Source organism: Bison bison, unplaced genomic scaffold, assembly GCF_000754665.1.
Source record: "Bison bison bison isolate TAMUID 2011002044 unplaced genomic scaffold, Bison_UMD1.0 scf7180017864462, whole genome shotgun sequence".
NCBI classification, from domain to species: domain Eukaryota; kingdom Metazoa; phylum Chordata; class Mammalia; order Artiodactyla; family Bovidae; genus Bison; species Bison bison.
Genome location: NW_011495024.1, coordinates 866,713 through 883,826, shown reverse-complemented (window position 1 = coordinate 883,826; position 17,114 = coordinate 866,713). Strand labels below are relative to the sequence as shown.

Here is a 17,114-nt window from a genome sequence, read left to right as displayed (position 1 = left end):
ATGATAGAGGCATTAGCTAATGGTCTGCTAATGACCATTAGCAGATGGTCATACTGTGGTAAATAAATGCATTGCATCAACATTCTGTAAACCTTCCCCTTGTTACATGTTAATTATAGCTCAAATTTTAAAATTAATAATGATAACAGTTTAATTTGTCAACTTTATTTTTCTCAGAATTTCTTGAATAAGATTATTGACAAGATTTTCCAGGCTGGCTTCATCAATAATCAGGCATCCATAAAATATTTTATAGAATGGATTATTATACTGATTCTTCATAAATTCCCTCAATTTCTTCCGAAGTTCTGGAACTGCTTTTCTTATGTAAGTAGAGGAATTGTTTTCATGTTTTTTAAATGAAAAAAGATTTGGCCTATGTTGGGAGATTGTTTCACTTTATAGATTTTTTCCGTTGCCCTGCCCCTAATATACTGACATCCTAAATTGTGTTCGCAGGATTTGAATTAATTTAGGAGACAGAAAGCTCTGGCATTTATCTTGAGTAGAGCATAATTTTTATTTGAGAGTTTTTCTATTCCAATGAAACAAAGATGGAAAAGGCTTCTGTTATTAAAACATGTGGGAAATAGGTGCCTTCTATATTTTTATTTACCGAGCAGTGTCTTTGTTTGATCTTAGAGATAAGAACGATGAGTCTGCCTTCTATACACAGTCCTCTCCTTAACCAAATGATTTCTCATCCCCTGTTGGTAATGATGCTGAGCTGCTCATTCCTCTCCTGTAACCACCTATCGACTGTTTTTCCTGGTTATGCCAGGCTGGGTGATTCTGCATGTGGTGTCTGTTGGGCTGGGGACTGCAAACGGCTTCTTCCCCCATGTGTTTTCACTTCGGCCGCAGTCGTGGGGCCAGCCGAGGTGCCAGGCACCGCTCTCTCAGCATGTCTCCGGCTGGGAGGCCAGACCTCTCTCTGGTGCACAAGGTTCCAAGAATGAGCATTTCTGGAGGATGCGTCTCGGTGTTCTCACGCTCCCCCGGCCTCTGATCACATCCTGCTTTCTGATGGCTCATCAGCCCAGAGCAGATGCATGACCAAGCCCCCAGCCTGGGGAGGGTCTGGGTTAGGGCATGAGTGTGGGGAAGCTTGTTTCACTGGGGACCCCTAGGAGACTGAGTAGCCCTCTCATCACCTGAGTACCTTTCCTCCTCATCACCAGGCTGTTTTACCATGCTCCAGCCTGAAATGGTCTTCTTTTTCATCTCTGCCTGCATAGCAAAGTTTTCCAGATTGAAGTTCACATGTGCTTTGTGTCTTTTCTTAAAGGAAGCCATCTCCCTGAGTACTTTGGATCTCCTTAGTGTGGGTTTTTGAAGCACAGAAATAGTTCTTGTTATAATGGGAATTTTAATTTATTGTTTGATTGGATTTTATCTTTCTTCCCCATAAGACTCTAATCTCCATGAAGGCAAGAATCTTACCTATTTTCCTTTTCCCCTCTTTCTGCAATAGTTACTGGTCCATGGAAGACATTCAGTAACTACTTGTTACATAAAGGGATTATTAATCATCAAATGTTCCTCTTGGAGCAGTTTCTGAACTGTAGTGTCTATAGTCTGCAGTCTACCTGGCGTTCATCAGTTTTTCTTAAAAATAATGTGTAATTCCAAATCACTTACCGAGAAGGTTTCCAAATTCCGGGTTAACACTTTTACAAGCAGTTTTTCCTCGTGACTTTTTAAAGCGCCTGCACAGTCCCGTGTTTCACCTTTGCTGCCCCCCCTCCGCTTGGGGACCTTTGCCTCCCGTTTGCCTGTGTCTTTGTTTGTCTTCTTCATTTACACTTGTTCCCTTTCCTTCCTGCTTCCCATGCCACACCCCACCCTTCCGACTCTGCAGAGCTCACCCTCACCTCCGCCCTTGCTTAACCCTTGGTGGAGTGTCTAGTGCCCTTGTGTCTGCTGAGGGTTGCGCTGTGGGCATCTGGCTTTAGGTCATTCCTGTCCTTTATTTGCTTGCGCTTGTCTGTTCCCCCTCTAAGCTGTGGCTGCATCAGAGAGGAGCTGGCCTCTCATCACCAACCCCATGGCATCCATCCTGGTGCCTTGAGGGACGTGGGTTCACTGCAGCTGTGAATGACGGTTTGGTGTATCTGATATATTTTCAGGGTGAAGAAAACCTTAAAACAAGCATTTGTACATTTTTATCAGTTTTGTCACACTTGGACGTCATTACTGAAACCATCCTGGAAAAGGTGAGTATCGATTGTCTATAAGAAGAGCTCAGGCTTGACCATCAGAATAGAATTTATATATCTGTATGAACTTTTTGCATGTGGCGTATTCCTTGTGTGTTTTGCAGCTTCTCTGCTTCCACCCTCCCACTAATGACAGATGCGCTTTGACACAGAGGCATACTAAGGTGTCGCCCACAGGCACACACACACTGAGGTCTGCCTCAGCACATGTTAATGGGCAGCTTGTAATGATAGGGTTCTTAATTTTATATAAGCATTTGTGTAAAATTATTTAAATAAGACTTCCCTCATTATATGTAACTGTTCTTTAGCCAGTGGAGTTACTTAACACATGCTTGTACAAAGAAACTTATGGTCAGAGTATTTACAAGCCATTGTGTTCTTGAAGGTTTATATGAAATGCTGTCATTACTCAAAGTGTGAAGGCCAGCTCTTCCATCTTTCTCAGGTTTAGAGCATCTTCCCTAGATAAGTAGAGATCCCAGCTAATTCCGGCTCATCACTGTGGCAACTGTGAAAAATTCAGGGAAGCCTGCCAGGAAGATTGAAAGCTGGCTTACAGCTCAACATTCAGAAAACTAAGATCATGACATCCGGTCCCACCACTTCATGGCAAATAGATGGGGAAACAATGCAAACAGTGAGAGACTTTATTGTTTGGGCTCTAAAATCACTGTAGATGGTGACTGCCGCCGTGAAATTAAAGACTCTTGCTCCTTGGAAGAAAAGCTATGACCAACCTAGACAGCACGTTAAAAAGCAGAGACGTTACTTTGCCCACAAAGGTTTGTCTAGTGAAAGTTACGGTTTTTCCAGTGGTCATGTATGGATGTGACAGTTGAACTATAAAGAAAGCTGAGTGCCAAAGAATTGATGCTTTTGAACTGTGGTGTGTTGGAGAAGACTCTTGAGAGTCCCTTGGACTGCAAGGAGATCCAACCAGTCCATCCTAAAGGAAATCAGTCCTGAATATTCACTGAAGGACTGATGCTGAAGCTGAAAATGCAATACTTTGGCCACTTGATGCGAAGAACTGACTCATTGAAAAACACCCTGATGCTTGAAAGATTGAAGGTGGGAGGAGAAGGGGATGACAGAGGATGAGATGGTTGGATGGTATCACTGACTCAATGGACATGAGTTTTAAGTAAGCTCCAGGAGTTGGTGATGAACAGGGAAGCCTGGCGTGCTGCAGTCCATGGGGTCCAAAGAGTCGGACATGACTGAGCAACTGAACTAACTAACTAAGATTTAGAGCAGGATTCTGTATTATTGAATCTGCAGAGAATGCACTGCAGTGTTGTAAACTCTGGGGGAAAATACAGTTGACCCTCAGTCTACACAGGAATTAGGGGCACTGACCCTCTGCCCAGTGGCAGATCAGCACACAGCTTTACAGTCACCATAATACAGGGTTACTCACCTGTATCTGCAGATTCAACCAACTGCTAATCAGGTAGCACTGTAGTAAGCATTTAGTGAAAAAATCCATGTGTAAGTGGACCTGCATAGTTCAGACCCCTTGTTGTTCAACAGTCAACTGTCTGAAATAAATATTGTGTAGGTTTGAAAGTGAGGTAAAAATATTCTGGGAATACGTTTCCTAGACTTTTTTCAAAGTCTTGGTCTTTAACACAGTCACAGTCAAATTTGTGGTTAACCTTTTTTCATCAATCTTAAGCCAGACCTGTCTCCCCAACACATTTTAACCTGAAAAACCATCGTAATATCTTAAAATCAATGGTGTGTTACAGTGTCTGGCAGCCAGATGGCAGTCATGTGAAAATTTATGCTAACACCTTCTGGTAAGAGTAAGGAACGCTAGCATCAGATACTGTCCTGTGTTATCTTTCTGCTTTAAATATGTGCAGGGAAGAGATTTGCTTACAGTCTGTTGAGGGAAATAAGATAGACAAAAAACTGCACTGTTGCCGGGCTGTTAGCCTGGTGCAGCCAGGAGCGTTTTCCGGTGAGCCATTTAGTAGGAACATTAAGGTAGCTCCTGATATTTTATCAGATGTTTGACTCCATCTGGCTTCCACATTATTTCACATTACTTCCTTTGCCATTCAGTATCTATTGAACTGTGTGGTTTTATAGATTAGGGACTATTATTGGGTAAAATCTCTGGGCTGTGAAGATGGAAAAATCTGTGAATTCACTAAAAAAGACTATAGCAAAGTTTAAGTTATCTTACTATTCTTCTCCCCACTTCTTAATTTTCCTGCCACCAATCAATGTTATGTGGGTCCAAAGTCACCATTAGGGAAAATGGTGGTTCAGACCAAAGACCAGGGGAAACAGCACTTTGATGGGATAGCTTGCCTTAGAAGTAGTTTCAGGTTCACCTGAAGTAGAGCTCTTGAAGAATATGTCTAACTTTTTCAGCCCATGGTGAGGTAATAAGTGAGGGAGACTGTTTAAATATGGGTTATATTACAGTTAGCATGAAAGTGCTTTGTTCAGGTTGACCTTGGTACTGGAGTGTGGGGGAAATGTGTGGCAGCATCATAAATAAGAACTGAGGAGCTGGGAGGATCCTTTCCTTCTTGAGGAAAGGGCCAGGCCAGTGTATCTCTAACCTGTCTGAGAATGACGATGCAAAGCCCGTGAAAGATAATTACTGTGTAGCATTTTCACCGTCTGTAACCTTGTTTTTGGTCCTACAGTAGAGGGTCAAATGGTCCTGGTTTATACATGAAGAATGATTCTTTCTTTTCAGAAACTAATTCTGAAGCAAGCCCTTACTATCGTGCTGCAGTGGTGCTTCAATCACAATTTTAGCATTCGACTGTATGCGTTAGTCGCTCTTAAGAAAATCTGGAGCCTATGTAAGGGGTTACACATTGAAGAACTTGCGGCTTTAACTTCTGTTATTGAATCCAGTCTGAGTCAAGTGGAAAACATGCACGGAGCAGGGTAAGCAGGCCTTGTCCTTTCCCCTGGCCAGCAGACCATGTGGAGAGGTGTCGGGGGTGCCCAGCCAAGGAGTCAGGCGTCCCTGGTCCAGAAGAGCATGGGGAGAGGCGTTGGGGGTGCCCAGCCAAGGAGTCGGGGGTCTCTGGTCCAGCAGAGCATGCGGAGAGGCGTTGGGGGTGCCCAGCCAAGGAGTCAGGGGTGCCTGGTCCAGCAGAGTGTGGAGAGGTGTCGGGGTGCCCGGCCACAGCAGCTTCTCTTAAGCATATAACCGGCTGAGGTGTGCAGAGCCCGGGTCAGGGAGCATTTAAGCCGCTCACTGTTTGATGTGCAGTTTAATTACAGTTCTAAGTGCCATCAGCTCCATCATTGACTTTTTTTGGCCTTTTTAACTCTTGGTCTTTATCTTGAGCTGTTTCTCTTCAGTGCAGCTGAATGTTAGCATCCTCTACTGTCAAAGAACCACTGAGAAGCAGCATGATCTGACTTCAAAGCCATGTGCTCATCACCCCTCCAGTGTCCCTGCTAAAGCTGGGAGCTTGTCCTTTTTCTTTTCTAAGAGAACTCCTTGGTGCCCCAAACAAAATCCTACTCACATGCTTGATATCAAAGAGATAAAACACTGCTGTGGTGGATGGAGTTGGGAGGGGTGCACAGCGCAGAGCAGAACCCAGGGGATGGGAGCTTGGACATGTACTGGGGTGTTGTCCCTTGAAGAGGCTTTGGAAAGCCAAGGGGCAAAGCCAGCAGCTGTGTAAGGAGGGGGCTGATCTCCCATCTCACATCTCCTGTTTGTTACCCCACTGGTGTTGAGGCCTGGTCGTCAGTGACAGGAGGGACTGGAACTCAGGGGTGAAGAAGGCACATTGGTGGGAGCGGAGAAGGCGTCTTGAAATTCCTGCTTTAGCTTGGGGTTTGTTGATCATGAATTTAACCCAAAACCTTCTGGTGGCCATGTTTTATCATTTTTTTCCTACCTCTTTTGCCTTTTCAGCCTTGTCAGAGTTTTGGTTTTTTGTTGTATTGTGTGTGTGCTTGTTAAAGTTAAGAAAGTAAACCCTTGTATTACTTCTGTTTGCCTTAACACTGCTACTGTTTGGCTGTGTGCCATGAATCTTCAGAGTAGAAAAAGTGACCTATGTAATGATTTTTTCTCCTGGAACAAAAATTTAAAAGCCTCTATGGCCAGAGGGGGATGTAAGACTCCCAGCCTAGATTTCTTACACAGTTCCCTTTAAGGATTCTTTTTCCCCCGGCATGTGAGATGTACCTGTGGTAGCTATCATGCGATTTTCTAATCCACTGACCACCATCTCTTTGAGGAAGCAGAGACCTGGTTTTCATTCTTGTTGAATCGTTGTTGTAGGACTGGGAGAGAGGTGTTTAATTTCTTTGTCTGTTTTTCAGTTTTTATTTCAAAATATCGCATTTAGGATCAGCTGTTAAAAGACTTCAGTCTTGAAGATAGAGGTGTACAAATCTTGGGGCGAAATTCACAGATTTTCTACACATTCTAAATTCCGAAGTGCCTGCTTAAAAGACCTAACTGGTTTTCACTCTTACCGGAGGCGATTCACTAGTTCTGTTCCTCAGACGTGTTTTTAACCCTTAGGAGCGCAAAGAAGAACTGGCAACGCATCCAGGAGCATTTCTTTTTCACAGCATTCCACCCGCTGAAGGATTACTGTCTGGAGGTGAGCAGAGAAGAGCGTGTGTGAATTTTCTCCCTTGTATGATGAGGTTAACCGTCCCTGCAGCCGTCCTTACATAATAACCGTCCCTGCAGCACCGCCTTCACGTCGTAAAGCTCTCAGTGTACTTTGTCACCGTGTGCAGATGGCTTGCTCGCGCTCCGCTCTTGAGCAGTGAAAATTGGCTAGTCATTTTCACTTTCTGTTTCTCAGGCAGTGTCTGGCTTGTAAACACTGGAAGGGGGAATATTTAACTCTGAACAGAAATCTGTTCTGACATTAAAAGGAAATGAGTGAAAACATTTGTGCAGGTGAGATTTGTTGTATGAAGCCCATTGTTATGAAAGATCAAAAAGATCTACTCTTTTAAGTGCGTATTTTAGGTTCTGGATGATTGAAATTGTATAGCAAATGATCTGTCACCTCACTGATCATAATAGATAATGTGCTTACGTAATTTTAAGAACCATAAACTTATTTATTACAGTTAGCATGTGAAATTAACAATATAGAGATTATTAAAATGTATGTAAATGATTACTACTTTCTTCCTTTTTCAACTGTAATTATCATGTTTTGCCTTTGATTTTTAACTGTGTGACCTAAATTTAAATACACACACACACACACACACACACACAACCTGGGACCTTTCCTCTAAGGAACTTGGAAGTATCAGTAACTTAAGCTACTGTGCATAAGAGTTGTTGTTGCTGTTGGGTTATTTTTGTGTGTGGATTACTAATAAGCTGGCCTTTTAAAAAAGAAATATAGAGATTTGTTTATTGTGAGATATTCATCATAGAACATTATTGTGTGGTTTCTGTTGCTTAATTGCAAAAATTATTTAGGAGTTTTCAAATATTTTAACATGCTCTGTTCTATGTCCTTTAGCACCCAGAATGCTTTGTTTGACATCTTTCTGAAGGACTCTTAATAACTCTGTAGTGCTAAGTCAGCCTTTTCTATTCACTTCTCCAGCAGGAGTAAGTCCCTTGCTTGCCCTCTTCCTTCATCCTGACTTTGACTGCCTCACCCTCATATATTTAATATATTTTATTGTCCATTAATTATATGAATCATAACCGTGTACGTGTAAATAAAATAGTGGCTCATGAGAACTCTTGTCTGTTTATGCATTTGGAGCTATACTTAGTAGCTGCTTAATAAACACTTAGCTGCATCCAAGCCAGTTAAAGTTTGCATGAATATTGTTAACAAAGAAACCGTATTCACTCTAAAAGCTTTTATGAAGACTTGCACAATGTTAGAAGTTTGTTATTTCATTTTTAAATTGCCTGTTGTGCTTCTGCTTCTTACGCGCCTTGTCACCTTTGAGGATTTCTGGATCTCACTTTTCTTGTGGTAGGTAAGAAAGGGGAAGGAGGATTGTTATGTAATGAATGAATAACTGCTGTTTACAAATCACTTCCATGTGCTGTTTTAACCTGATTTTACCCTCATTTTATCAATGAGGAAGTTGAAGCTAAGAAAGGCTAATGGCCTATCTGACATCACACAGCTAAGATACAGCTGATGCAAATCCGGAGTCCAAATCTGTATAATGACAGTGAGGGTAAAGATCTGGCATCACAGGACCTTGAATTTGTTTGCTTATGGAGGTATTTGTTTGTCGATAAACAGTATGTATCCAAATACCTTCCAACACTAATGCCGGTTAGTTCCCACACACTTTTTTCTTGTGTTAACGGCATGGTATGTAGTACATACAGTAAGAAATACTGGAGCAGAAGATCTGCCTGCTCTCAAGGATTTCCAAATCAATCCCTTAATTTCTTAGAGAAGATAATAAATTTACATAAGACAATTGCTATAAGATTTAAATGAAAGTATGTAATCTGACCAGACATGATAGTTTGGGAGGATACATCAGTAATAATAAGTTGTACTTTAAACATTTTATCATGTATTTCTTTATTATTTTTAAGGGGCAAAAATTTTAGATTTTACAATTCTCCTTTCAGACGATATTTTACACCCTTCCACGCCTCTCCGGCCTTACTGAGGATGAATGGATTGCCATTGGTAAATTTACCAGGTTCACTGACATTCCTCTAGGTGCAGGGTTTCAGTGGTACCTTTCTACAACTCATCTGTGTGAACTAAAGCCAGGTGACTGGTCCCAGCAGGACGCAGGTAAGCATTTTTGTTATCTTTTCCCCCTGTTGCCTGATTGCCTGATTTGTGTTACTCAGAAATGATAGTTGGTCACTTTTTCATTGATGTGCTGACCTCAGCTCCCCCTGTGAGAGAAAAGACAGAGAGTGTGGTGTCACTCTGACTAGTACTTCTGTTCTAGTTTTAGAAGTACAGTATTATTCATTCATTTACTTTTTAGAAGTAGGCTTTTAAAATTATTTATTATTATTATTTTTGGCTTCACTGGGTCTTCGTTGCGGCACTCAGGCTTTCTCTCTAGTTGTGACTCACGGAGCTTAGGTGTCCAGAGGCATGTGGTATCTTAGTTCCCCAACCTGGGATCAGACCCATGTCCTCTGCATTGGAGGGTGGATTCTTAACTGCTGGACCCCCAGGGAAGTCCCCTGACTTGTACTTTAATCTAGCCAATGTCAGTTGGTTTTGCTCTTCAAAGCCAAAGAGAGCCTTATCTGCTTTACTATGTAAAGCTAAAGTCTTCTCTCTTCTTTGCCTTCTACTATATATTTCTGAAAAAAGAGATTTTTTTTTTTTAAGGGCCAAATTAAGCAGTCTCTTTTCTCGTCCCTTTTGGGAATGAAGCCGAGCTCTGCGTCCCATTCTCTGGCTGGACATCACTTACTCTTACATCTTCGCCTAGGCTCCAGCCCTCAGCCACGCCCCACTTCTCTGCAGCTTTCTCTAGGACCTGCCTTTCCCTGTTCACCTCCTGCTCCTTCTTCCCCTCAGTCAGGCTTGCCCTTCCAAAACCTAGGATCAAGTCCTCCACCCATTTTTAAAACCACAATGAACCTTAAGAGATGTGTAGTAGTGATCTGTGTTCTCAGAATTTCTGTCACTCACATTGTCCTCTTCACTTCCCCTAACCCAGGACGATCCCTGCAGCTTCTTTCAGAAAAGCAGAAATTGTCTTCATCTACTTCTGTACCATACCTGACTTTATGTAGCATTTATTTGCTTGTTTCCTGCTATCCTGATTTTCCTCCTCAGTCTGACTTTTCTTCCGCTCCTTGAGCTCTCCCACTTGTCCCTTAAATTTATACTTCTCTGAAATTTGAGTGTTTTTAAGCATCTCTTGGATAACATGTTAAAAGTGCAGATTCTTGAGTCCTGCCCTTAGATTTTAACTCTGGAGGACAGTTCTGGGAATGTGCATTGTTTAATCAAATACTGTGGATGTTCATGAATGCATTTTAATACTATCACCTTAAATTTATTTACTCAGTCTACAAAGATTTACTGATTGCCTGCTACAGGCTGAAAGTTAAGACAAAGGCCATGCCCTCAGGGCACTAATTCCTGCTTGAGCACTGCTGCTACTGCTAAGTCGCTTCAGTCGTGTCCAACTCTGTGCAACCCCATAGACAGCAGCCCACCAGGCTCCCCTGTCCCTGGGATTCTCCAGGCAAGAACACTGGAGTGGGTTGCCATTTCCTTCTCCAATGCATGAAAGGGAAAAGTGAAAGTGAAGTCGCTCAGTCCTGTCCGACTCTGAGCGACCCCATGGACTTCAGCCTACTGGGCTCCTCCATCCATGGGATTTTCCAGGCAAGAGTACTGGAGTGGGGTGCCATCGCACACAAATGGATAAGATGCCATAGCAAAAAAGTACTGTGGAGACAATAAAGCAGAGTAAAGAAATGGTGTGACAGAGGATTAAAAAGACCTTTTTCAGGCTTCCCTCATAGCTCAGTCAGTAAAGAATCTACCTGCAAGGCAGGAGACCCGGGTTCTATTCCTGGGTCTGGAAGATCCCCTGGAGAAGGAAATGGCAATCCACTCCAACATTCTTGACTGGAAAGTCCCATGGACAGGGGAGCCTGGGGGGCTACAGTCCATGGGGTTGCAAGAGTCCCACACAACTTAGTGACTAAACCACCACCAAGGAGCTGAAGTTGAGCAGAGGCAGACAGGAAGTGGGAACAACTGAGGCAAAGCCTGGAGGAAGAGCTTCCCTAAAATAGAGATCAGCACATGTGAAGATCTGTGGGCAAAAGACTGGCGGCAAGAGCCATTTCCGTGTGGAAGGGACAGCCTGCTGGGAAGGAGAGAAGGGAGCAACAGCACCTCCTGACGTCTGATTCGAGTTCCACTGTGGAGAGGGATGAGGAGTTACTGAATGGGGAAAGCCTGCAGAGGTCTTTCTGTTTGTTTGTTTTGGGTAAAGAGAGATATTGCAACATGATTTCTATGTTGTTGTTCAGTTGCTAAGTCATATCCCACCCTTGGCAACCCCCAGGCTTCCCTGTCCATCACTGTCTCCCGGAGTTTGCTCAAACTCATGTCCATTTAGTCGGTGATGCCATCCAACCATCTCATCCTCTGTCGTCCCCTTCTGCCTTCAATCTTTCCCAGCATCAGGGTCTTTTCCAATGAGTCACATCAGGTGGCCAAAGTATTGGAGCTTCAGCATCAGTCCTTTCAGTGAATATTCAGAGTTGATTTTCTTTAGGACTGACTGGTTTGATCTCCCTGCAGTCCACGGGAGTCTTCTCCAGCACCACAATTCGAAAGCATCAGTTCTTTAGCGCTCAACCTTCTTTATGGTCCAGCTCACATATCTGTACATGACTGCTGGAAAAAAACCATAGCTTTGACTGTGTGGACCTCTGTTGGCAAAGTGATGTCTCTGCTTTTTAGTATGCTGTCTAGGTTTATCATAGCTTTTCTTCCAAGGAGCAAGCATCTTTTAATTTCATGGCTGCCGTCACCATCTGCAGTGGTTTTGGAGCCTAAGAAAATAAAATCTGTCACTGTTTCCATTTTTTCCCCATCTATTTGCTATGAAGTGATGGGACCAAATGCCATATTCTTAGTTTTTGAATGTTGAGTTTTAAGCCAGCTTTTTCACTCTCTTTCACCTTCATCAAGAGGGTTTTTAGTTCCTCTTCTCTTTCTATGCTGAAACTTAAATGCTAGGATCCCCTGGGTGCCTTCATTTTTTCTTCCCATTCTGTTTGCTCTCCTTGCACATTTTTTACTTTTTTTACAGCTGGAAACCACCACCTGTGTAATTGCACCTTTCAGATCTTTGTCTCTCCCAGCCTCTTTCCTAAGCCTGCTGGATGCTTACACCAGCTCTTCTATAAGGTCTTTAAACTCAGTATCCAAACCCACATTAGCTTTCCACCCAGAGGCTCCTCCTCAGTGTTCCCTTTCTGTCAGTGGGAATGACTGACTTCTCACAGAAGTCATTCTTTTCCTGTTGTCCCTTGCCATGTCTATCCGTTATAAGAGCTTGGCAACTCTGCCTGTCCTCTTCAGCCCCTCTCGCATTGTTTATTTGAGACTTTTTGTCTTTGCTGGGCTAGTGCAAAAGACTCTCAATGGTTTTCCATCCCCAGCTTCTCCTCCTCCACATCACTTTTGAGGATTTTTCTAAAACACAAACCCAGTACTGTTAACCTCTTCTTAAAACCCTGTACTGCCTCCTGTCTATATGATAAATTCTTTATCATTATACACAACGTCCTTAGGACCGGGTGTGAGTCACGTGCCTCCATCAGTTGACTGCTGTGAGAGCGCAGTCAAACTGAAAGCGCCGCCGCCGCCCGAGCCCTGTCCTGCTGCAGCCTGCATGTGCGCATTCCGTGTCCGCAGCCTGCACTGCCCTTCCCATGCTCTGCTCCGCAGACTAACTCTCCCTCCCTTGAGCCCTCCTGGGTCTGGCTCTTTGCCCTCCCCCAGCGTTAGTAACGCCTCCCTGTGTGAGCACACCATCAGTATAGGACTGCATCACCGTCCTGTTCAGGTCTCTTCTGTCCCCAGGAACCTCAGTGCCCCCGTCTGCTCAGTCAGGTTCAGAGTGGGACAGGGTTGAGGAAGAGCCTGGAAGGAGGATCTCAGTCCTGAACACACAGTTAGACAGGTCAGTGTGTTCTGTGTGCTCAGCGAGTTGGTGAAGAGATAATTGTTCCAAAGAATAGTCCTTATTTTAGAAAAGGGCCCCCAAGTACTAGTAAAATAAGATAAAAGCTGTTTATGTTGTTTTCTGGAATACAGTATTCCTACAGAAAATTCTAATCTAATAACACTGTTTGCAAAATACAGCATTGTTTTCTGTATATCTAAGAAAAAATGCTACCAAACTATGATGTGGGCCTTATGGATTCTAAGATGCTTCCAAATTCTGGGTATGCTAACATGGAAAAAATGTGCATCTTTTATTTTCACAAATTGTTGTATTTTGCTTAGTAGAGTTGAATTTGAATATTTGCAACTATTTCTGAAAATGGCAATTGTATCTGAATCCAGCTAAAGTTCTTTAGTTAGAAATCTCATTTTAAACTGTTCATTTAAGCTCTTAAAAAGTATATATAAGACTTTACTGGAGGTCTAGTGGTTAAGAATCCTCCTGCCAATGCAGGGGACACGGGTTTGATCCCTGATCCAGGAAGCTCTCACGTGCCCCGGTGCCTGCACCACGACTCCTGAGCCTTCGCTCTAGAGCCTGAGAGCCACAGCTACTGAAGCCCGCGCAGTTTGGAGCCCGTGCACCGCAGCGGAGAGTAGCCCCTGCTTAGCACAACCAGAGAAAGCCTGTGTGTAGCAACCAAAGTACCCAGCACAGCCAAAAGCAAATAAAATAAATCTTATCTCTATATACACACACACGTATATATATGCATGTAAATAAACAGAGGTTTATATTTTCTTTTTCCTTCCCAGGTTCCAACTCAGGTGAAGCAGATAACCAGTCAGAGTGGACTGATGTTCAGAAGAAGATTATCCCGTGGAAGAACCATGTTCCAGACTTTGACCTGGAGCTGGTATTTCAGGATCGTGCTGCCAAACTTGGAAAGTCAGTCAGCAGACTGATTGTAGTGGCCTCACTCATTGATAAGCCAACCAATTTAGGAGGTAAAATGGCAGTTTTCCAGGGGGCTTGCTTACGGTCTTTTGATCCTGAAAATCTATACTCAACCCAGTGCCATTTGGGGCCTCCTGTCCACATTCCACCTTCTCCGGGAGCTTCAGAGGAACGCCCGGGTCCTGGTGGGCTTGGCCCTGGACTGGCGGCAGCATCCCTGCTTGTCCCGTGCAGGGCTGTGCCGGACCTGTGAGGTGTTCGGGGCCGCGGCGCTGGTCGTGGGCAGCCTTCAGTGTGTCAGAGACAAGCAGTTTCAGCACCTCAGTGTTTCAGCAGAACAGTGGCTTCCTCTAGTGGAGGTGGGTGGAAAGTGCGTGATTATTAAATTTTCATTCACCAGACTTTCTAGTACTCTGTCTTCACCTGTCCATCCTTTTGCAGTAGTCCAGCCTGTCATATTTTAAAAATAATACTAAAAAGTAAAATACAGCCCACTCTGTTCTCCCATTCTTTTTTTAATCTCTCACACTATTATATTTTTAGAAATCATCAATAATGTAGACTTTTTAGTAAAATGTGTCCTGTTGTAACTCACTCTGGTTTTATAAATGTATGTGATGTTGGGAGCATTCTTTTTTATAGTGTATAATTCTGTCTTTTTCCTGTTAACAAATTTCAGTTTCATCAGAAGTTTTTTTTTTTTTTTCTGCTTTTACTCCCAGCAGGGCTGTAAATGAACGATTTAATATTCTGCTCTTTTTAAACTAAGGTAAAACCACCTCAGCTGATCGATTATCTACAACAGAAAAAGGCAGAAGGTTACACCATTGTGGGTGTGGAACAGACTGCCAAAAGTTTAGACCTAACCCGGTACTGCTTCCCTGAGAAGTCTTTACTCTTGTTGGGGTAAGAACTTTGTCTTGAGTCTCTGTCTTGAAAATGTTTCATAAGATTTACAATTTTACCTGGGCTCCTGGTCCTACACCCACATCCGACTTCTGACTTCAAGGTTTATGAAAAGCGCCACCCCCCCCACCCCCACTCCCCAGGTTTTCCTTTTACTTTACCTGTTGGGGATGGTCCGGTGGACACAGAATCAACCCATAAACCTTGTTACACTCTTATTTTTCTGGTACCATAGACTTTTGTTTCATTTTGTTAACCTGTTTCTTCCAGTAATATCCAGGATGTCTAAGAAAAAAAGTTGTTTTTTACAAGAAAACTAACCTTTCTCTTCCATTTCTCTTCATCAGCAACGAACGTGAAGGGATTCCAGCGAATCTGATCCAGCAGCTGGACGTGTGCGTGGAGATTCCTCAGCAGGGCATCATCCGCTCCCTCAACGTCCACGTGAGTGGGGCGCTGCTGATCTGGGAGTACACCAGGCAGCAGCTGCTGAAGCAGGGGGTCTCCACGGCCTGACGCCCGCGCCTCACCTGAGACGGGTTGTTGTCGGTGCTGCTGACATGTTTTAAAACTACCCGGACTCATGAGATAGATTCTGAAATCGACTGGGATAGTTTGTCTTTTTTATTCACAGTTTAATGCCAAAACTTTGTCATGTGCCTTAACTATATTACTATATATGTTGTCCCCTTTAATAAACCTTTTTAGCTAAGTTGTATTGCTTCTTTAATAAAATATTTTAATTGTGGAAATAAAACAATGAGTTTTAGAAAGATCTTTTCTTTCCTAGAAACTAGTACTGTCAGAAATGTGGATTATGGTGGGAGAAGGCAGGATTAAGGCGGCTGCAGTTATCTATGAATACTGTTTCCTTGCCAGGAGGAAGCACAGGGGCTGGGGCTGTGGGATGGGAAGAAAGTTTTCCCCATGAGGAAGTCACTGGCCTCCTGCTGCTGCTTTGTATCCATTTCTCAGTGAGGAAATGTGCTTGGCAAGGTGTCAACCAGTGTTCCTGTAAAGTTCGTGATTTATTTTTAAAGCCATGAAATAGGCCATCAGTTCAGTTCAGCCGCTGAGTCGTGTCCGACTCTTGGTGACCCCATGTACTGCAGCATGCCAGGCTCCCTGTCTGTCACCAACTCCGGAGTTTACTCAAACTCATGTCCATTGACTCAGTGATGCCATCCAACCATCTCATCCTCTATTGTTCCCTTCTCCCGCCTTCAGTCTTTCCCAGCATCAGGGTCTTTTCTTGTGAGTCAGTTCTTCGCATCAGGTGGCCAAAGTATTAGTTTCAGTTTCAGCATCAGTCCTTCCAATGAATATTCAGGACTGATTTCCTTTGAATGGACTGGTTGGATCTCCTTGCAGTCCAAGGGACCTCAAGAGTCTTCAACACCACAGTTCAAAAGTATCAATTCTTCAGCACTCAACTTTCTTTATAGTCCAATTCTCACGTCCATACATGACTACTGGAAAAACCATAGCTTTGACTAGAAGGACCTTTGTTGGAAAGTAATGTCTCTACTTTTTAATATGCTTGGTTTAATAAGGTTGGTCATAACTTTTCTTCCAAGGAGCAAGCATCTTTTAATTTCATGGCTGCAGTCACCATCTGCAGTGATTTTGGAGCCCCCCAAAATAAAGTCTCTCACTGTTTCCATTGTTTCCCCATCTATTTGCCATAATCATTCAGATAAAGTTTTTAGGGAATTTTCCTCTGTCACCTTTCCTCTGTCACCTCAGGGTTCAAATAATGACTAGATAGTAGTCTGTATTCTCAGTGTTTCTACAAGGACCCAGAGGAGGTGACTTACTCTTGCTCATTGTTACCAAAAGTAAGACTGGAACCCTCAAGTGTTGATTTTCTGTTTCTATTCTTCAGAGGGTTTTGTTATTAGGATTACTTTATTATTTAATGGTAACTATCACCTTCCAGCAGTGAACATAATCATTGTCTGGGTCGGTTTAAATATTTAGATTTCAGAATCTGTTACCTGTATATATGCTTTTCTTCTGCAGCTTTATTAAAACAATTTTTGTTTTGCATTAGAGTTGCAAAGATAGTACACATGCACTTCACCCAGATACCTCTAATAGGATCTTACATAACCATAGACATTCATCAAAACTAAGAAGTTAACATTGATAATGGTGCTGTTCACTAAGCAAACGATTCTGATCCATGTCCAGGTTCCCCGTTTTGCACTGATCCTTTTTCTGTCCCAGGAGCACTGGCCTTGGCACCCTGGATGCTGTATTGGTTCTACGCCATAGTCTCCTCCAATGTCTGACCAAGTTACGTGGGTCAGTTCCTTTCTTAGCCATTCCTTTCAGTGAGTTTATGTCATATATTTGTAATAGTTAGACTGATTTATCAGTCTTCATTCCAAA

At 43.1% G+C, this 17,114-nt stretch overlaps 1 protein-coding gene across 1 annotated transcript in view; it reads left to right on the top strand.

Moving 5' to 3' along the window:
- TARBP1 (TAR (HIV-1) RNA binding protein 1) overlaps nucleotides 1-15,477 on the top strand; it is a gene marked incomplete at its 5' end in the record, with an annotated part of 69,911 nt that extends 54,434 nt beyond the window's left edge. Inside the window, 9 exons of the mRNA XM_010860131.1 lie at nucleotides 178-327; nucleotides 2,130-2,216; nucleotides 4,942-5,138; nucleotides 6,748-6,829; nucleotides 8,812-8,983; nucleotides 13,673-13,864; nucleotides 14,049-14,173; nucleotides 14,584-14,720; nucleotides 15,068-15,477. Of these exons, the coding sequence (XP_010858433.1) occupies nucleotides 178-327; nucleotides 2,130-2,216; nucleotides 4,942-5,138; nucleotides 6,748-6,829; nucleotides 8,812-8,983; nucleotides 13,673-13,864; nucleotides 14,049-14,173; nucleotides 14,584-14,720; nucleotides 15,068-15,236 (1,311 nt within the window). The remainder of the gene's footprint in view (nucleotides 1-177; nucleotides 328-2,129; nucleotides 2,217-4,941; nucleotides 5,139-6,747; nucleotides 6,830-8,811; nucleotides 8,984-13,672; nucleotides 13,865-14,048; nucleotides 14,174-14,583; nucleotides 14,721-15,067) is intronic.
- Nucleotides 15,478-17,114: the final 1,637 nt, after the last annotated feature.